Below are 22,214 nucleotides of genomic sequence, written 5' to 3' on the forward strand. Positions count from 1 at the left end.
TTGATTTAGAAGTTATTTTTGCTGTAGGGAAACATGAAGGCAAATGTAGCGGGAAAGGCCCTGCTGCTGGCTCGGGCGTTTAGTGGAAGGTTTAAACTCAGTGCCTTTGATAACCGGCAACAGAGGCATTCCTCAGGCTCTGGATGGAGACACAGTGAGGGTCCCAGGCCCCAGCATTTTCATGGTGCTCACATAACAAGATCTGAAGTAAGCTCACTGTGTTGTTTCAAGTGTGAGAAAACAGGTGTTCCGATCTCCTCAGCAGACGGGAAGCGAGACTGACCTTGGGGTCTGCTGCTTTACAGAGGGGGGAATGTGTCTTTAATGGCCCATGACTGGAGCTTTGGTTCTCTAAAACCATGGACTGCATAAATCTCAGGGACTCCAGAGGCAATTTGTGTCCAAGAACGAATCCAAGAAGGGCACAAGAATTTGAACTTTCACTTCCCAAGACCCTCGGTGAAGGCATTTGCCCTTATGTTCAAACAGTGGGGGTGCTGGGAATGCCTGGAGCGGACAGACAACTGGCCCAGGCCTTATTTTCTCAAACAGCAAAGATGAGGTAGGTTACCTAAGAAAATATAATTTAGGAGAATTTTTCCCCTGACAAAGAAGAAGGACAAATTAAAATCTCTTAAGTCATGAGGAAAGTTGATATTTTCATCTGAAATGTTGAACTTTTAGGGTCAGAAATTATATTGTTATAGTTGAAATACCAAGCTTTGGAAGTCAGGAAATTCCAAGGCCGGCCTTCAGCAGAGCTCACTGAGGCGGATTGCACATGGCACATATTTTATGGTCCACAGTTAAGAAACAACCATGGGGTAGAGAATGAAGGCCTTCAGTGGAGAATAGATTCTGTAGCAGAAAGAACCCTGAGATATCCTGAACATTACTCTAAAAGTAAAGATTCTGTTAGTCTAATTTTAGCATTTTTTCCTTATAAAACAATAACAACAACAACAACAAAAAAAAACACTTTTAGATCAAAAAGTCAGCTCCATTGCAAACATCAGACATGCCTAATACGTTGCTATCCCACAGACCTGAGGGCCGGTGCTGAGGGCCGTGATGACTGACTGAAACTCTTAGGATCCAGGGGCCTATTTTCTTTGGTCCTAGACCTTTCATTTCTATCTTTGGAACTAAGAAATACTTACATAATTATCTTCAAATATGGCTTGATTTTCCCTCCTTGATGGAAACAGCATTCCTGCCAACTTTAAAATTTATAGCTACGACCATATTTTTTTAATTTTTAAAAGTATGAAAATACCACAATCCTTCAAAGTGATTTTGAAATGAACATTTCCCCATCTTCGTGATTACCTCACATCACACTGAAATGTGCTCTGCATACAAATGGAAAGAACATTTACCTTTGATTCTTAGCGCCAAGCATTATCTTTGATGGGATTACTAGAAAAATGAGGGACGGAATAAACAGGGACTAAGTCTGATCGAGCCTGCTGTATGCATGTATTGAAATAGTGCACTGAGAGCCATCACTGTGTAGTTAACACATATTAATTAAAGCATTGTCTTTGGAATAATGAAATTAGCACCTAAAAATATTCCGGAGGCAACCATACAAAAGTTATTATAAACTTTAATCCAAAATAAAACCCCATGGCTGGGGGGATAGTTCAGTGGTAACAGCACTTGCCATCCAAGCAAACGGGACTTCAGTTCAATTCTCATCCTCCACTCACACAACCGCTCATGGCTATAGGTACCAGTAACCCCGCACTGGGAGTCCACAATAGATGGGTCCCTGGAACTCACTGGCCAGCCAGCCTAGCAGAAATGGTAAGCTTCCATTTCAGACACAAGTCTTAAGAAAAAGTAAGGCATTGCGTACCAGAAGACAACCAGCTCCATCCTCTGGTTTTGCACATGTGTGAATGGGTATATGATCCCACATGCCCACCATACGCTATGCACCTCATATATACATACACATATGTACTACAAACTACACACACACACACACACCACAAACATGCATTTTAAAAAAGAACAGTGAGTCCTGTGATCAAGTTACTTTGTTTTTATGTATGGGAAGAGAAAAGGGGAGGAGAACAAGGCAGGCAGACAAGTAGAGGGGGGCAGAGAGAGGTATAGAGGGGGTAGAAGGGAGGGAAGGAGAGAGAAGAGATATAGATAGATAGATAGATAGATAGATAGATAGATAGATAGATAGATAGACAGATAGAGAAACTTACCTTAACAGACTACACCATAGTTTTCTAACACATTTCCTAATTTCATTGATTTATCTTCTAACAATTCTCAGAGGGATATAAGACAGAGATTATTCTTTGTTCTGTTTGTTAAATCAGTAAGAGGAGAAAAAAATACCCAGCTGCTGGCTCTCAAACCAGTTCTTTGAAAGAAAGTTTGGGGGAGAACCATGCAGCATTCCGATCTTCTGGGAAGGTTGCAACAGCACGCCTTTTCACTCAACAAACTACAGGCCAAATCACTGGCAATCAGAAGACATTCCCTGGATCACAGAGACACTGCACCAAAGGCTGTGTATGAAAGATCTAGTCTTGAAATTTTTCTTTGAAAATCTAAAAATCAATATAATAATATATCCCTGCAGCCTTTGAGGCAAAATATATTGAAATTTATTGGAAAAAGAAATAAACCCAAGCCTATCAAAAGAAAGAAAGTAAAGAAGAGAGCATGATTGTTAGGTTGACGGACAGACTGAAAGGTAGGTAGGTAGGTGGGAGGGTAGGTAGGTGGATAAGTTGGTAAGTAGCTGAGTGGGTGGGTAAATAGGTAGATGGTAGGTAGGGAGGTGGGTAGGTAGGTGGGTGGGTAGATGGGTGGATGGGTAGGCAGGTAGCTATTGATCTGGAAAAGAGGGTAAAGCTGGGTAGGTTTGCACACCCCTACCAGCATTGATAAAGCAGAGGCAGGAAGATCAAGAGTTCAAGGCCGTCTTTGGCTACATAAAGAGTTTGGAGCTAGCATGGACTAGATGGTACCATATCTCAAGGGGTATAAACCCCACAATGCGTAGTAAAGTTTATATTGTAACAGTGATTCTGTGATGATGCTTTTAAGCATCAAAGGTATTGTGGTTTTGGTCCATCTGCTTGACTTGGGGTAGCAACTTAACAACCTTTATGCTTTTGACACACTTTTGCATCTAGCTTACTTACATAACTACCACATGTCTGTAAGATCCTAAATGGTGTTTTCCCATCACAAAAACCAACATTGAAGGAAGCATTCCCGTTATTTCTAGTGATGCAAAGATAACATTCATCTTTTAAACTACTCAGAGAAGCCAGTGAGACAATTGAAGAGCTTGCCATTTTAAGATCTCACATATCTGTCACTTATTAGACAACCCTCCGAAAGGCAGATGATCATTTCTCTGTCTTTTTGTCTCCTCTAGAGGAGCTAGAACAGAGCTGCCTGGAGTTGACCGACTAAAGGGAGAACGATGAGAAATTCTCAGATCTCCTTCTAGACCAAGGAGGGAGAGAAACACGCTGAAGGCTAAGTGATTTTACAGAATGATATGAGCAGAAAATGGGGGAGGACCATGGGACCAAAAGGAAGAGCACTGGCCTGTAGGAAAGGCTCATGTAGTAGGGAGTGGTCGGTGTAGCTGAAAGGACAACTGGGTAAGGGAACATGTTTATCGTAGAGCTCTGAGATGTTCACCCATAGCACATGGATGGGAATGGCCAGGAAACATTAAACAGTGGGAGCCACTAGGTGAAGAATGACTGACACTATTACTTCAGCCATGAAAGTTACAGCTTAAGTCAGAACGAGATGCTTTCCTTTGGATAATTGAGATTCTCGTGCCTAAAACAAACCTATAAATCTCTCAGGCCAGTATTTAGTTTAGATCGCATGGTTGATGTATGTTTCTTCTAAGTCTGGGTATAATAAAATAAATTGGGTTGGTATTTTGGTATGTCTTATTTTCCTTTGTCCATGTTCTTGGACATGTAGTTCAAGTAAAAGCGCATAAGTTCTTTTATTTTATACTTAATATAAAATACGCTCTACTTTGTATTCTTTAGATAGTAACAACGTGATTGCCATGTTAGAACTAGAGTGGAGATTCTCAAAACATAATAAACATTGGCTACATTGACAGGCAAAAAAATAGTGAATTCAGAATCTTTAAATGTAACATAATTAATAACTATCTGTATGTATGACCTGTGAAGAATAGTAATATATAAACAAAGTATATAAGTCTATATATTTTATAAAAAGTAATATGGTCAGTCCAACAGATCACATCTAAATTTTAAAAGAAATTTTAAGTCCCCCTCATTGTGGTATAGGGAAGTCTAAACAGCTTACTATTTTGGATCATAAGGGCTGTTTTTTGGGATTTTATTTATTGCCTATTGCCTTTTGAGACAGGCTCTAACTCTGTAGCTCAAGCCTGTAGAATTCAGCTCACAACAATCCTCCTGACTCAACCTCCCAAATGCTATGATTACAAGTGGGAAATGCCACACCCACCCTGAATTGTAGTTGATAGTATTTGATATAGGATATAATTTGAATTGTATTTTACATTAATTGAAGAAAGAATATCACCCTGAAATTTTAATGTGTGATTATTATTGTTCATCTATGGTAGTTCAAATACACACTGAAGATCATCTTCCAAAAATAATGAGTATTGAAGACACATGACTATACAAGAGACCCAACTACAATCTTTTCTCAAGAGAATAACTAATTTCCCTGCTCTATAACTGCAGGGTTCTAAGGTACATGGATTCAGAATTACCCTGACCCAGACTGTACTGCCAAAAGGAAGTATTGCTGTAGTAGAAATTAATTACTTATGTTTAAAAAAAATAGCAGTAGGAATGCATACAAGGATCAGTTATCTCACGTACTTTGCAAAGCCAATGAAGTCCTCATGGTTGGTGTTAATGTAAGAGACTTGAATGTCAATCAATAGCAGGACCTAGAAGACAGAGAGAACCACTATTGTAATGACCAATCTTCAAATTTTTCATAGGTTAAATCCAGTCATTGCTCTTTTTATTTATCTGTATTTGGTTTTTAAAGTGATCTTTTAATTAAAATAGCACATAGGTTTTCCCTTTTGGAGTCTTTTGCACTCTAAATATGTAAGTTAAAAATCTATGTGGTAGATAAGTCCAAGTATCATGTGAAGAGAATAGTGTTGTAGTTCACAAACAGGCACTGCTTGCTCTCACAGCACAAAACCTAGAATTCTGTTCCTCTAAAGCAAAGGCTTTGTTCTAAGAAAGGTAAGCATATATGAGCAATATTACTCCCTGGTTTTCTTAGCCTTTTCCATCCCTTTCTTTTTTTTAAAAAACTTCAATATTTTATTTACTTATTCACTTTGCATCCTGATTACAACCCCCCTTCCTCCTGTCCTCTCAGTCTACCCTTACAAATCTTTCCCTCCATTACCTCCTCTCCTTCTCCTCAGAGAAGAGGAGCCCCACCTTGGGTACCACTGGCCCTGGGACATCTAATCCAAGCAGGACTAAGGGCATTCTCTCCAACTGAGGCTAGACAAGGTAGCCCAGGTAGGGGGAAGGGGATTCGATGGCAAGGAATTGAGACCTAGACAGCCCCTGCTCTGATTATTAGAGGAACCACATGAAGACCAAGCTGCATATCTTCTACAAAAATGTAGGGGGCCTAGGTCTGGCCCCTGGGTGCTCTTTGGTTGGTGGTTCAGTCTCGGTGAGCCCCCTTGGGCCCAGGCAAGTTGACTCTGTAGGTCTTCTTGTGGTGCCCTAGACCATGCCAGCTCGCTCAATTCTATCTTTTAAGATCCCTCTAGGAAGTAGGAATACTTCATTTATCAACTCTGAAAAGGAATATACAAAGAAATGCAGACCCTGCTTCAGAGGAGTGAAGTTCAAAACTTCAGCAAAAGCTCTCAGTTAAACAGTCATCTCAACAAGGGATGCTTCCCTGGTATTTCAGCCTCAGTTACTCAACATGTTCCACCAGTCTACCGTACCTCGTTTCCTATAGAGCATGAGTTAGTACTTGGCCCAGAGGAGATTTGACATACTCTGCACAGAGCTCTATGTGATGCGCCTCGAGACTGGCCAGGGCTGGGTGTATCAAGCGACCTGTGTATTGGTGGGATTTATGAAGGAGTGTGTTGAACCCGTGACAAGCAACACAGAAACGTTTTTCACTGTTAGATGCTTGTAAAATACAGCTTAGAGGTATGGAAGGCCTCTTTGTGAGGAAATGTTCAGTGGGCATCCATAAGACCTGAGAAAGGCAAGAAGGGAGTGGTGCGAACAGAAATTGCCAGAGAGAGACTTCTCTCATTATGCTGCCTTTTGGTCCTTCAACTGTGCTGTATCCTTTTGAGGATGCTGAGACTTGAGGACATGTAAAAACAAATTAAGAACCTCTGCCTGATCTATGTTTACATTTTTGAGCCTTTTTTTTCTTTAACAAGAAAAGGAAGAGGAAAAAAATGCTTTATGTAGCCCAGGTTAGCCATAAGCTCTCTATATATGCAAGGATGATCTTCTCTATCTCTGATACTGATTATAAAATCTAGGGTTTGGACTGTGCTAGGCAAGCATGTACCAGTTGATCTGCTTTTGAGAGCCACAGTAAGGGTTTTTGCACTGAGTACCTTCACTGTCAGGGTCATTAAAGAGCACCAGAGTCATCATGATGGTTAAAAGGTATGTGCTCTTCATAACACTGGAGGATTGGTGCTTCCATGGCAATATCTTCCCTAATACTGACCATCCAGGACCAGGCTTCCCTATGCCATGACTCAATTCTATAATACACATGCATCATATATCACCATAACACCTATTGTGTGTGTTTACCACACATGTAATAAATTGTTTGCATCACTTTTTAGTTTGGTGATTTTCTCAACAGAAATAGGTACAGTCAACAGTCACACCACCCTAAATGCATCCGATGTCTTCAGAAGCAAAGACAATGCTTGTTTTACTCCTCATCTTATCCCAAGAACCAATCATGACATAAAATAGATGGCCAATAAATGCTTGTGGTTTTACTTTTGTTAACTATTTATGAATCTAAAAGAAAGGTCTATTTTCATGGGAGCAACTTCTTCCCATTTAATTAGTGCATAGCCAGTTATGATCGTTTTAGTACTTAGTATTCAGTACCCCATGCTTCTCAGCCTTTTGGCTAGGATCAACTATAGTACTCAGTACCCAGCACCGTAGGCCCCGAAGATTTGCTTGTGTGACTAATCTCAACTAGTCATCTGACCAAATCTTGCTCAGAATAACAAAGGGCCCTGCCAAAGATGGATTTTAAAGATCACTCTGGGTCTACTCTGCTACCCAAAAATTAAGCCAAAGCTCAGGGATTGTTAAGCCAGCAAAGTTATATGATCATGAAAAAAAATTCCATATCAGACACAAATTGATTTTATCTCTTGTAAACTACTGAGGAATAATCATTAATTTACCTATAATGTTACCTCTATTCTCCCAAAACTCAAGTAAGATTCTCCTAGATATTATATTCTCCAGACTTATTTGCCAAGATTCCATACCCTATGAAGTATAAGGTTTAAGTACAAATAAATTGTTCCACCATAAAGAGTGAAATATCCACATATTTGCCAGCATAATCCACAGCTACTGTGAGCACCCTGGGCAGAGATACACATTAGCTTGGACTGCAGTGCAGGAAAAGAGTAGAAAAATAAAAGCCATGGCTCTTCTCTTTCATATTCCTGGAAATTTGTAGTCTGGGTTCACTCAAGGATAACAGCCAGGTTGTATTTGGGGGATGAAGAAAATGGTACATTTTTCCTCACTTTTTCACTTTCTCAGAGTTTCTCTCTGTGGTTTTACCCAGTTACTGAATAATGGTTAAAGAAAAACAAATCTGTTCCTTATAGCAGCAGTAACTAACAAAAACAACTACTTTGACATGCAATTAGGCATATAGAAACAGCTAGAAGAATAGCTGGTGCATATGATGTTTTAAAAACCTTTAAGAAGAAAACTTACAGATTTATGTGTTTTTGTGTTTAATTTGAGGATTCTTTTCCACCCTCAGTGTTTTCTGGGCAGGGGTGGTTAATACTTTCATTTAAAAAAATTTTTTTAAAGAAAGTAAATGGTAGGAATGTCTTGAAGTATTGCAGAGACATGGAGACTTGATGGAATGATGAGATGTTTCAACAGTACAGACTCAAGACATCACATAGCCCAGCATGTAAAATGGTTGTCTACCCAAGGTGGCATGATTACATTTCCAAAACATGTTTCTCCTGTTAAGTCTAAACCAGGAGAGACTACAAGCTCTAGAGGTAGTGAGTAAATTTAGAGCAGGCACTCAGGTTATCCCTTTAAGAGGAAAGCTAGACGGAGGGTTCAACAGTTAGGAGCACTTGCTGCACAATCAGGGAGACTGTGATCTGGATCCCGGCACCCATGATAAGCTGGGAACCCAACATATGCTGTAACCCCGGTTCTGAGAGAGAGGTGGGGGATCACTGAAGCTTATTGCTTTCTAGCTTCTAGTCCAGTGGTTCTTAACCCTCTCAACACTTTAATACAGTTCCATAGGTTGTGGTGACCGCTTCAACCATAAAATCATTTTCATTGCTACTTCATAACTGTAAATTTTCTACTGTTGTGGATCGTAATGTAAACATCCAATATGCAGGATATCTGATATGCAAAATCTGTGAAAACATTCAACCCTAAAGGGGCCGTGGCCCACAGGTTGAGAACCACTGGACTATCCTCCTATTCAGAGAGATTTCTGAAGGTCTTCTAAAGGTCTAAAGAAGAGCCTCTAAGGAACAAGTGGAGAGTATTATATGAGAATACTTAATTCTCTCCTCTAGTCTCTGTGCACATGCAGATAGATATTCAAATACTTGTACACATATACATATATACTCACACATGTGCTTATACACTCTCACACATAAGTAAATAAATAAATACTCCAAAAAAAAAAAAAGAGAGAGACACGTATCCCTCTCTAACCTCCCTCATGGAGAATGGATTAATTAATAAAACATGGAAAGTTTCCCTGCAGTCAGAACAGGCCATTATTTCCCATCCCTCCCATGCCTCAAGAAGTAAATAACAGCTCAAGTTAATTTCCATGGTTTTAATCTGAAGATGCTGCTCACACGTTCATGCTTCAAATCTTTGCTCTTGTTTCATGGTGCTATTGGGGGAAGTTCTGGAACCTCGCTGTAGAGCTAGCTGGAAGAAGTCACTAGAGGTGGGCCCTTGACAGTTATATCCAACCCTGGGTCCAGGTCACTCCCTGCTTCCTGGTTTGGCAGCATATAAACAGACTTGGTCCTTTCCACCAAACTGTGAGATTTTTCCCACCATGATGGACTGGAACCCATTGAAACTAACCCATTCTCTCCTTAGGTTGTTTATTTAGATGCTGTAGTCTCAATAATGCAAAGGTAATAAATATAGACCATGTAGTTTCTCAGCCTTTGGAGTTGATTTGCAGGAGGGATTTGAAAATATAGAGATAAGAGATTTTAAAAAAAATCTTAGAATATTTTACATTGTATGATTATTATATTCTGGCAAAGAATTTGTCTATGTTTGGCCTGTGTCTTGAAATTTTTAAGGCTGAATTCAAAAAGAAATGGACCAATTATTTGGTGAGAGAATTTCAAGACAGTTTAGAATTCAGGCATGTGGTATGGTTTATTGCTAGCTGCTTTTAGTAAGATTCTCAGAAAGAATCAGGAGCAAAAAAAAAGCAAAATATGTGGAAAAATGCTCTGGGGGAAGGAAAATGAGCTCACTTGCATTGGCAGGTAAACAGACATAGCTGTTAAAATATTTAGAGCCCTTAAAGAAAATCCAAGTGGTTGTACAAGATAACACTAGGGCCTCACAAATATTTTGGGTATTGGGCAGATCCCACCCATCAAAGATCCCAGCTATAAAACTTCAAACTCAGAATACTTCTCCTTGATAAACAATGATCACCTCTAGAACATCGTGCTCACAAAGAGTCACATGTGAAAGCGTTCCCCAGATTCAACCACCTAGGTAATCAGAGGTTACTACAACCACAGCCAAAGAGAGTCTGACAACTCTTCAGGCCAGACAGTATATCTTGCCATTGTCCATAAAGTGCTGCAGTTTGTATTTGAAATGTCTCTCATGAGCTTATGTTTTGAATGCTTGTTCCTCAGATAATGGTGCTATTGTGGAAGACTGCTGAAATTTTGGAGGTGGATCCTGGCTGGAAGAAGTGTGACACCTTTAGTGAGTCTTTGAAAGTTATGGCCATGTGTTGTGCATGGATGTCCTCTGAGCAGAACCACTGCATTTTCAGAATTTAGATTGTGCCTATTCACCAAAGATCATTACAGCTGTTTTATTGACTGTTGGAGGATTATGGGTCCCCTATCTGAATATCCTGTCAACCCTTGCAACCAGTTGTATACAATTCTGAGCTAACTGCACATGGCCTTTTAGTCTCTGAGAAGGACTAGGGTAGTGAATCCCAACCTTCCTAATGCCAGGACTCTTTAATACAGTTCCTCGTGTTGTGGTGATGCCCAACCACAAAATTATTTTTGTTGCCACTTCATAATTATAATTTTTCTATTGTAATTATGAATTGTAATATAAATGTCTATGTTTTTGATGGCCTTAAATGACCCCTGTGAAAAGGTCATTCAGCCTCAAAGGGCTCATGATCCACAGGCTGAGAACCACTGGGCTAGAGGCTACATCTAGGGAAGGGTTAGGGGAGGGGCTCCATCTAATGCAACCATGGAGGTGTCATTATCCACAGTGGGTAAAAACCTACAGTGGCTGCTTTAAGGTCACCCATTCTCCTGCCTAAAGCTACTGAGCCATTACTCTGTCAGAAAGCCCAATAAACTCTCTTGTCTCAAGTGAACTTTGGTAGAATCACAACTTGGTTTGTCATTGGGACTATAGGGAGAGGGGGGATACATAATACAACTTCCCTCTCTTGAGTTGTTTTTGTTGTGCATTATGGTCACAGTGATGCAAAGGCACATAACCAGAACAAAGAGCTGTGTGTGGATTACTCCATTTCTTCTTTACAATGCCCATAAGTTAAGTACCATTGTTTACCTCCAGGGTGAGGAAATTGATGGAAAAGTATACGTATATATACATACATACATACACACACACACACACACACACACATATGAAGAACACAAGTTGGGAGACTGAAATAACTCATCAGGTAAAGACACTTGCCTTCAAGCCTGAACTTGATCTTTATAACTATCATAAGAGAGAGAACTGATTCTCACAGATTGCCTTCTGGCGCGTGTCATGGCAAAGAAGTATGTACACACACACAAGCACACAGACACACACAAATGAAACACTAAATAGTTTAAAAGAATGAAAATAACTTATAAGATGTTACATAGAAAGTAAGAGTTAGAGATGGGACTTGATGTCTAAGCTCAGATTCCTCTATCTTAACAACAATTAGAGCTCCAGTCACAAGGTATTAGCCTGGCATACTTCACAACAATGACATAGGGGCTCACCGTGACTCAACCATAGCCTTTTTGAATCATAATCACTACAATAACTATATACCACACCCCCACACTCTCACATATCTTCTCAGCATGTTATAAATATGCAGCACTATCTGGTTGCTAGGAGTGTTAGGACCAAACTCTGATGTCAGTACTTCGAGTGACTCTTTGATGTTAGCACGGCATAAAATAAGCATATCCCGGCCAGAAGTAGTGCCTTTCGTCCTGGTCACTTTAGAAGCTTATGTCTTCTGAAGTAGATCCTTGGCTCCACCTTATGGCACTGCAAGCCAGGACCAGGCTTCAGTCAGAAAGTCTGGTATAAACTTAAGTCTGGGTAGTCACCGATCTATCTGCGCACTCTTCCATTTCATGACTTTGGGGTTGGTTCTTGGACACTGGGATCTGCTTGTTCCAGAATGAATGCTAAACTGAACATGTCTCTTTAGCAAAACAGAAAAAGAAATGGAAGAATGAAAAAGTCAATGTGAAAATGTCAACACCTGACCTGTGTAAGGTCACAAAGATGGTTAAAACAATGTATTACTTTTTTCTCAATATTGTTTTTACTTAGGAACCCTATGAATTAAGTTTATATACTATCATTTGAATGTTACAGCCTAAAAACACAAATTAACGTAGTATCTTATTTATTTATGATCATGTGTATAGTTGATTCCTATAGGTCTGCGATGGGTAGGTTTTTTTCCACTGTCAACTTGACACAACCTCATGTCACCTGGAAAGAGAGTTGCAGTGAGGGACTATATATAGTCTGGGCCCTGATCAGATCAGTGGGCCTGAGCACGGAAGAGCCACACAGCCATTTCTCTCTGTCCTTGGCTGTGGGCATGACCTAATAAGCTGCTTCCAGTCGCTGGCACCTTTGGGAGCTCTGCAGTGACAGACTACAGCCTGGAACTGCAAGCCAAAAGAGATTCTTTCTCTCCTAAGCTGCTTTTCAACTGGTTTGTTTTATCAGGGCAAAGTAAATGAAATTGGAACAGGCACTCATGTAGCCCAGCCCGGACTTGAACCGGCTGCATGATAGAGAATGAACTTGAATTCTTAAGTCCCCTGCCTCTACTTCCTAAGTGCTGCAATTACAGGCATGTGCATTAGATTTTATAGAACTAAGTTTTATTGGTCCATTCCATGGGGAGAAGGAGCCTCTAGCTTGGGACTATATGCCTAGTCCCAGGCTTCATTTCACCGGCTCGTGAGTTAATGCTGGCTAAGTTACAATAACTCTATTCTCTGCTTTGGGCTGCTATCCAAGATCGTAAAAGCTGGAAAACAAGTGGAAATTATAAATAGTGGGCAGTTAATTTTCAAAGCACACTGATAAAAAGTAGTAACAACGAGTCCTGAGCTTAAGCAGGGAAATGGTTTTCACTGGGGTCCCTTGCAAAGGTCACGGCCTGCCAAGCTTCTGACACTGTCCCCTCACTTCCTGTCCCCCCCCCCATCTGCACTGACTCTATGCGAGCGTGCGTGTCTTTTCCTGTGGTTTCTACACTCAATTTTTCCTCTGTTTTTTTCTTTTTTTTTCTCCTTCCTCTAATCATCTGACCATCACAAAACTCTTGGAATACTGACTTACAGAGACACGCGCCCAAAGACCAGAAAGGATGGCATCCCAATTCTGCCCAGGGAGGGGGGACCACAAACAACAGTTCTAAGAGGTGATTTTTCACAAGAACATGCTGTTATTTGGGATAGAACACATGGCCTAAGTCCAGTGTTCCCGCCACATGATGCTTGCAGCTGGAAGTGTCGTGGAAGAACATTGGAAAGTCAGTGTTTTCCACTATCGTGTTGATAAGTAACTAAGAAAAAGCCATTTTGACATAAGAATTTGTTATTCTTTTCTCAAATAAGTGTCCTCCCTTAAAAATAATCTTTCTGAGGCAGAGAGCTAGGGTTCAAAGATGCTTTCAAGGCCATTCCTTACAAGCCATGTGAATTTGCAAGATGGTTCTGAATGTTTAAAAGATTCATCCATAAACATCTTCCTTTGACGTACATTTCACAGGAAAGTTCATAGAAACTTATAAGTAAAACATTTAGGAAAAAATTAATATAGCGGAGCACATGTGCACATCCATTCATATGTGAGAAATCCACATAAAAGAAAAAATGGATTATGTTTCTGGATTCCCAGTTATCCAAGAGCTGTGCATATATGCTAGAGAGGTACATATGATGGCCATAGAAGGTGGATGGGAAAATAAGAGAGTTTATTATGTGGGAGGCAGGCTGTTCTTCATTGTTGATTGGTTCACTGAGACAGTCTTATACCGCAGCTCATGCTGGCCTGAAGATTTGAGGCAATCCCTCTGCCTCTGCCTCTCTGCCTCTCTGCCTCTCTGCCTCTCTGCCTCTCTGCCTCTCTGCCTCTCTGCCTCTCTGCCTCTCTGCTTCTCTGCCTCTCTGCCTCTCTGCCTCTCTGCCTCTCCTCTGCCTCTCTGCCTCTCTGCCTCTCCTCTGCCTCTCCTCTGCCTCTGTGCCTGCCTCTGCGCCTGCCTCTGCCTCTCAAGATCTGAGATTGTGTGTGAGCCCCTATACTTGGCTCTGAAATTCTATTATTGATTAAAAACTTTTAGACTTCTAGACTGGATTCTTGTTTATATTGTAGCATGCATGAGGTATTAGTATAGCAGTAACATACAGGATTTATAAAAAGTAAGTACGAAGTTGCTATATGCTTCCCTGTTCTATCATTGAGTATCAAGGCCAACACATTGGTAAATCCTTCCACTCCCACAGAGGACCCAGCCACCAGACAAGGGCTCACTCACCTGGTCCTTTGTCTTCCCTTCTCGCTCACGGATGTGGTTAGCAACAATCCTTTCTGTTTCTTCACAAAGTCTAGGGAAGTTTGCCAGCTGTCAAGAAAACATGTCTGGGCATTAATACCACACAAAGATTGTACCACAAAAACAGAAATAGAGATGTGTGGAGTTATTACAGAGGCTGCTCTTTCTGAGAGTAAACTCGAGACATGAACTTCTGAAGGAGAAAAACCCCAGCAGCCCTGTCAACTATGAGGAGCCGCCTCAAACCAAGCATAGCTGTTCTCTAGAAACAGAGCAGAAACCCAGTGGCCTGGATAGATCATTGTCAATGGGACAAATGCTGAAGTTATTTGGGGGAAAGGCTCTTAATAAAGAAAATACCTCTGTAAGATTTGCCTGTAGGCAAGTCAGTAGTGCATTTTCTTAATTAACGGTTGATGTGAACGGGCCCAGCCCATTGTAGGCAGGGCCACCCATGGGCAGATACTTCTGGGGTACATAAGAAAGCAGGCTGACCCAGGAATGGGGATCAAGCCAGTAAGCAGCACTCCTCCAAGGTTTTGTTTCAATTCCTGCCTCTAGGTTCCTGCCTTGATTGAGTTTGTGCCCTGACTTCCTTCAGTGATAGCCTGTGATGTGAAAGTATACACTGAACCAAACCCCTTTCCTTTATTAAGTTGCTTTTAGTCATGGTGTTTTATCACAGCAAAAGAAACCCTAAAATACCAGGCAAATGCATGGAGGTTTGTCAGGACTTTTTGGCTACTGAAAAAAAAAAATTGGAAAAGAAACAGTGGCTTTGACAGAGGCAGTAATATGAGGAAATAGAAAAGAATGGACAGGCTGATGGCTATTCCAAGTAAATGATGAATTTCAATTATAAGAAAACATGTACACCTTCACAGTAACAAAATAGCACAATACAAAAAGGCAAGAACAAGATCCAAGCAGTAAATGTGTTGGAGTCTATAAGGGGAGGGTAAACATTGAACGGACTTAGTGACATTGCAGAGGAAAAGAGTAGGTACTATGTCGTCAAGTCGCTGCTATTATTTTTGTAAGACAACAGGTGAAGTTAGACTGAGATCTCTGTGGTTTAGCCGAGGACTCCCTGGGGGAAATGCTGGAAATGTTTATCAAGTACCTCATTGTACATGACATACACAATGTGTCTTTCAGTCTTCACATCTCTCTCTCTTTTCACACACACACATACATACACACACACACACACAAACACACGCGCGCGCGCACGCACGCGCACACACACACACACACACACACACACACACACACGCACATTTCAACATAACAACCTCCCAGAATCCTGAGATCAAATCATAAAGACTTTAATTACAAGATTAACTGGAATGGCAAAATGCAACAAACAGGAACTTAATACCTAAGTATCGATGATATTAAATGAATCAAAGTCGACCCATTTATGAGTGGCCATTACAAATTATGTCTTTAATAATGTATTAATTTGAATTCATTTATGTGTATGTATGTATGCATACCTATGTGACTAACCTATTTGCTTATGCGTGGGTGGGTATGTTCACACCTGAACATGCCTGGAGGCTAGAATAGAGTGTCGGGGCCTTTTCAATAACTCTCTTGCCATTTCTTTGAAGAGGACTTGCTCCCTGAACCTAGGGCTTGTTCATGGCTAGACTGGAAGCTGGAGAGGTACAGCAAGCCTACGCAGTCCTCAGAGCTGGGGTTTCAAACATTTGCAAATCTACTGTGTGTGAACACAGAAAGCTGAGCAAGCATGATACAATATTACCAGGGTGACTCTTTTAGCGACATACACATTTACTCCTCTGCAGAGGTTTTTATAGTAGAGTATTTTTATACAGCTATCAAAAAATACAGAAAGCCAACTATTTCCATAACCTAGTAAGGAAAAGCACTTGCTGTACAAACATACAGACCACGTCTGATGTCCCAGAAACATGTGTAATAAAATCCAGGTATGCCTACACATGTCTGTTATCTCATTCCTGGGAAGCCTGAGAAAGGAGGGGCTCTGAGGCTCACTGGCCAGCAAGGCAGACTACATGACAAGTCCCCGGCCAATAAGAGACCCTGATTCAAAAAGTAAACGGGGCAATATCTGAGGTTGTCCTCTGGCCTCTCCACAAATGCATACCATATATACATGAACACACACACACACACACACACACAGAGAGAGAGAGAGAGAGAGAGAGAGAGAGAGAGAGGCAGACAGGCAGGCAGACAGACACAGAGACAGAGACAGAGAGACAGAAAGAGACAGAGAGAGACATTATCTGAATCTTGAGATGTACATTCTTTGAAATCTTACTTCATGGGTTATTGGCAAGGTACAAATAAATTTCCCATTTCGGAAACACTTTACCAGAGTCTATCAGTCAAACCACACTCTGACACTTTGAGAATTCTGCAGAGTATCTTTTATGAGGTTTCTTTTTTTTTTTTTTTTTTTTTTTTTTTTTTTTTTTTATTCGATATAATTTATTTACATTTCAAATGATTTCCCCTTTTCTACCCCCCCACTCCCCGAAAGTCCCGCAAGCCCCCTTCTCTTCCCCTGTCCTCCCACCCACCCCTTCCCACTTCCCCGTTCTGGTTTTGCTGAATACTATTTCACTGAGTCTTTCCAGAACCAGGGGCCACTCCTCCTTTCTTCTTGTACCTCATTTGATGTGTGGATTATGTTTTGGGTATTCCAGTTTTCTAGGTTAATATCCACTTATTAGTGAGTGCATACCATGATTCACCTTTTGAGTCTGGGTTACCTCACTTAGTATGATATTCTCTAGCTCCATCCATTTGCCTAAGAATTTCATGAATTCATTGTTTCTAATGGCTGAATAGTACTCCATTGTGTAGATATACCACATTTTTTGCATCCACTCTTCTGTTGAGGGATACCTGGGTTCTTTCCAGCATCTGGCAATTACAAATAGGGCTGCTATGAACATAGTAGAACATGTATCCTTATTACATGGTGGGGAGTCTTCTGGGTATATGCCCAGGAGTGGTATAGCAGGATCTTCTGGAAGTGAGGTGCCCAGTTTTCGGAGGAACCGCCAGACTGATTTCCAGAGTGGTTGTACCAATTTGCAACCCCACCAGCAGTGGAGGAGTGTTCCTCTTTCTCCACACCCTCTCCAACACCTGCTGTCTCCTGAATTTTTAATCTTAGCCATTCTGACTGGTGTAAGATGAAATCTTAGGGTTGTTTTGATTTGCATTTCCCTAATGACTAATGAAGTTGAGCATTTTTTAAGATGCTTCTCCGCCATCCGAAGTTCTTCAGGTGAGAATTCTTTGTTTAACTCTGTACCCCATTTTTTAATAGGGTTGTTTGGTTTTCTGGAGTCTAACTTCTTGAGTTCTTTATATATATTGGATATTAGCCCTCTATCTGATGTAGGATTGGTGAAGATCTTTTCCCAATTTGTTGGTTGCCGATTTGTCCTCTTGATGGTGTCCTTTGCCTTACAGAAACTTTGTAATTTTATGAGGTCCCATTTGTCAATTCTTGCTCTTAGAGCATACGCTATTGGTGTTCTGTTCAGAAACTTTCTCCCTGTACCGATGTCCTCAAGGGTCTTCCCCAGTTTTTTTTCTATTAGCTTCAGAGTGTCTGGCTTTATGTGGAGGTCCTTGATCCATTTGGATTTGAGCTTAGTACAAGGAGACAAGGATGGATCAATTCGCATTCTTCTGCATGCTGACCTCCAGTTGAACCAGCACCATTTGTTGAAAAGGCTATCTTTTTTCCATTGGATGTTTTCAGCCTCTTTGTCGAGGATCAGGTGGCCATAGGTGTGTGGGTTCATTTCTGGATCTTCAATCCTGTTCCATTGATCCTCCTGTCTGTCACTGTACCAATACCATGCAGTTTTTAACACTATTGCTCTGTAGTATTGCTTGAGGTCAGGGATACTGATTCCCCCAGATTTCCTTTTGTTGCTGAGAATAGTTTTAGCTATCCTGGGTTTTTTGTTGTTCCAGATGAATTTGATAATTGCTCTTTCTAGCTCTGTGAAGAATTGAGTTGGGATTTTGATGGGTATTGCATTGAATCTGTATAGTGCTTTAGGCAAAATGGCCATTTTAACTATATTGATTCTGCCGATCCATGAGCATGGGAGGTTTTCCCATTTTTTGAGGTCTTCTTCCATTTCCTTCTTCAGAGTCTTGAAGTTCTTGTCATACAGATCTTTCACATGTTTGGTAAGAGTCACCCCAAGATACTTTATACTGTTTGTGGCTATTGTGAAGGGGGTCATTTCCCTAATTTCTTTCTCAGCCTGCTTATCATTTGAGTATAGGAAGGCCACTGATTTGCTTGAGTTGACTTTATAACCTGCCACTTTGCTGAAGTTGTTTATCAGCTGTAGGAGTTCTCTAGTGGAGTTCTTTGGGTCACTTAGGTAGACGATCATGTCGTCTGCAAATAATGATAGTTTGACTTCTTCCTTTCCAATTTGTATCCCTTTGACCTCCTTATGTTGTCGAATTGCCCGAGCTAGTACCTCAAGTACAATATTGAAAAGATAAGGAGAAAGGGGGCAGCCTTGTCTGGTCCCTGATTTCAGTGGGATTGCTTCAAGTTTCTCTCCATTTAGTTTGATGCTGGCTACCGGTTTGCTGTATATTGCTTTTACTATGTTTAGGTATGGGCCTTGAATTCCTGTTCTCTCCAAGACTTTAAGCATGAAGGGATGCTGAATTTTGTCAAATGCTTTTTCAGCATCCAATGAAATGACCATGTGGTTTTGTTCTTTGAGTTTGTTTATGTAGTGGATTGTATTGATGGATTTCCGTATATTGAACCAACCCTGCATTCTTGGGATAAAGCCTACTTGATCATGGTGGATGATCGTTTTGATGTGTTCTTGGATTCGGTTGGCAAGAATTTTATTGAGTATTTTTGCATCGATGTTCATAAGGGAAATTGGTCTGAAGTTCTCTTTCTTTGTTGGATCTTTGTGTGGCTTTGGTATCAGCGTAATTGTGGCTTCGTAGAAGGAATTGGGTAGTGTTCCTTCTGTTTCTATTTTGTGGAATAGTTTGAAGAGTATTGGTGTTAACTCTTCTTTGAAGGTCTGGTAGAATTCTGCACTGAAGCCATCTGGTCCTGTGCTTTTTTTGGTTGGAAGACTTTCTATGACTCCTTCTATTTCTTTAGGCATTATGGGACTGTTTAGATGGTCTAGTTGGTCCTGATTTAATTTTGGTATTTGGTATCTGTCAAGGAAATTGTCCATTTCCTCCAGATTCTCCAGTTGTGTTGAGTATAGGCTCTTGTAGTAGGATCTGATGATTTTTTGGATTTCCTCAGTTTCCGTTGTTATATCTCCCTTTTCATTTCTAAGTTTGTTAATTTGGATACTTTCTCTGTGCCCTTTGGTCATTCTGGCTAAGGGTTTATCTATCTTGTTGATTTTCTCAAAGAACCAGCTCCTGGTATTGTTGATTTTTTGTATGGTTCTCTTTGTTTCTACTTGATTGATTTCGGCCCTGAGTTTGATGATTTCCTGCCTTCTACTCCTCCTGGGCGAAATAGCTTCTTTTTGTTCCAGGGCTTTCAGGTGTGTCATTAAGCTGGTAATGTATGCTCTCTCCATTTTCTTTTTGGAGGCACTCAGGGCTATGAGTTTTCCTCTTAGCACTGCTTTCATTGTGTCCCATAGATTTGGGTATGTTGTGTTTTCATTTTCATTGTGTTCTAAAAAGTCTTTAATTTCTTTCTTTATTTCTTCCTTGACCAAGGTATCATTGAGTAGAGTATTGTTCAGTTTCCACGTGTATGTGGGCTTTCTGTTGTTTCTGTTGCTATTGAAGACCACTTTTACTCCGTAGTGATCAGATAGGAGGCATGGGATTAGTTCGATCTTCTTATATTTGTTGAGGTCTGTCTTGTGACCAATTATATGGTCGATTTTGGAGAAGGTACCATGAGGTGCTGAGAAAAAGGTATATTCTTTTGTTTTAGGATAGAATGTTCTATATATATCTGTTAAATCTAATTGGTCCAAAGCTTCAATTAGTTTCATTGTGTCCCTGTTTAGTTTCTGTTTTCCTGATCGGTCCATTGAGGAAAGTGCAGTGTTGAAGTCACCCACAATTATTGTGTTAGGTGCAATGTGTGCTTTTAGTTTTAATAAAGTTTCTTTTACAAAAGAGGGTGCCCTTACATTTGGGGCATAGATGTTCAGGATTGTCAGTTCTTCTTTTTGTATTTTTCCTTTGACCAGCAAGAAGTGTCCCTCAGGGTCTCTTTTGATGACTTTGGGTTGAAAGTCAATTTTATCTGATATTAAAATGGCTACTCCAGCTTGTTTCCTGGGACCATTTGCTTGTAAAATTGTCTTCCAGCCTTTTACTCTAAGGTAGTGTTTGTCTTTGACCCTGAGGTGTGTTTCCTGTAAGCAGCAAAATGTAGGGTCCTGTTTACGTATCCATTCAGTTAGTCTGTGTCTTTTTATTGGGGCATTAAGTCCATTGATGTTAAGAGATATTAAGGAATAGTGATTGTTACTTCCTATCATTTTTGACGTTATGTTTTAAATTTGAATGCTTAACTTCTTTTGGGTTTGATGAAAGGTTACTATCTTGCTTTTTCCAGGGTGAAGTTTCCCTCCTTGTATTGGTGTTGTCCTCCTATTATCCTTTTTAGGGCCGGGTTTGTGGATAGATGGACTCAACAGTTAAAGAAAATGCAAAATGCAAAAAGCTTGTAACCCAAAATATCCAGGAAATCCAGGACACAATGAGAAGACCAAACCTAAGGATTATAGGCATAGAGGAGAGTGAAGATTTACAACTTAAAGGGCCAGCAAATATCTTCAATAAAATTATGGAAGAAAACTTCCCTAACCTAAAGAGAGAGATGCCCATGAATATACAAGAAGCCTACAGAACTCCAAACAGACTGGACCAGAACAGAAATACTTCCCGTCACATAATAATCAAAACACCAAATGTTCTAAACAAAGAAAGAATACTAAAGGCAGTAAGAGAAAAAGGCCAAGTAACATATAAAGGAAGACCTATCAGAATCACAGCAGACTTTTCACCTGAGACTATGAAGGCTAGAAGGTCCTGGGCAGATCTCATGCAGACTCTAAGAGAACACAAATGCCAACCAAAACTACTATATCCAGCAAAACTCTCAATCACCATAGATGGAGAAACTAAGATATTTCATGACAAAACCAAGTTTTATGAGGTTTCTAATCGAGAAAGAGGCCATTGCTTTGAGAGGGGATGAAGGAGAGTGGTGGAGAGCTAGGCGAGAAGAGATGGAAGGGTATTGTGTTCATGTGAGCATGCACGTCTGTTCACATATGCACGTGTGCATGTGTGTGTGTGTGCATGTGTGTGTGTGTGCATGCATGTCTGTGTGCTCATCTTTCTAAGCTTGCTACTCACTGAGCTCAATTTTATCATGAAAGCAGCCTGCAGTTTTGTACCAACAACTGAGACAAAAGCAAATATACTAAATTATAAGGAAGCAAAACAAACAAAAAAACAGAAAACAAAGAAAGAAAATAAAAGTTCTGACCTCACATAGGGATGGGGATGTGGTGGGGGATGGGTGGAGGACTAGAGACAGTACCAGGCAATGCCAGCCTTGAGAATCATGGAAAGGCATCAATAAAGCAACTACATTGGCTATGTGCTTGATCTGCAAAGGATTCTGAGGGTGCAGTGAGCCAACATGTTGATGTCCATTGTGGATTTACACATGTGGTGCTCAGCTTTTATGATGCACACGGGAAAGGGAGCATCAAAGTCCTCTGATGTTCAGAATGACTGCTGACTGGGTTCTGACTCCTCTGCCTCATCAGCTCATTCCATAG

General features: G+C 40.6%; 1 protein-coding gene across 4 annotated transcripts in view; it reads right to left on the reverse strand.

The window, feature by feature from the left end:
• The window catches only part of Dnm3 (dynamin 3), a 485,510-nt gene that overhangs the window by 287,352 nt on the left and 175,944 nt on the right, over positions 1-22,214 (reverse strand). For all 4 annotated transcript variants that reach the window (XM_052200636.1, XM_052200637.1, XM_052200635.1 and 1 more), the window contains exons 11-12: positions 14,347-14,433; positions 4,896-4,966 (exon numbers count right to left, since the gene is read on the reverse strand). In XM_052200636.1, the coding sequence (XP_052056596.1) occupies positions 4,896-4,966; positions 14,347-14,433 (158 nt within the window). The remainder of the gene's footprint in view (positions 1-4,895; positions 4,967-14,346; positions 14,434-22,214) is intronic.

This window comes from Apodemus sylvaticus, chromosome 12, assembly GCF_947179515.1.
Source record: "Apodemus sylvaticus chromosome 12, mApoSyl1.1, whole genome shotgun sequence".
NCBI classification, from domain to species: domain Eukaryota; kingdom Metazoa; phylum Chordata; class Mammalia; order Rodentia; family Muridae; genus Apodemus; species Apodemus sylvaticus.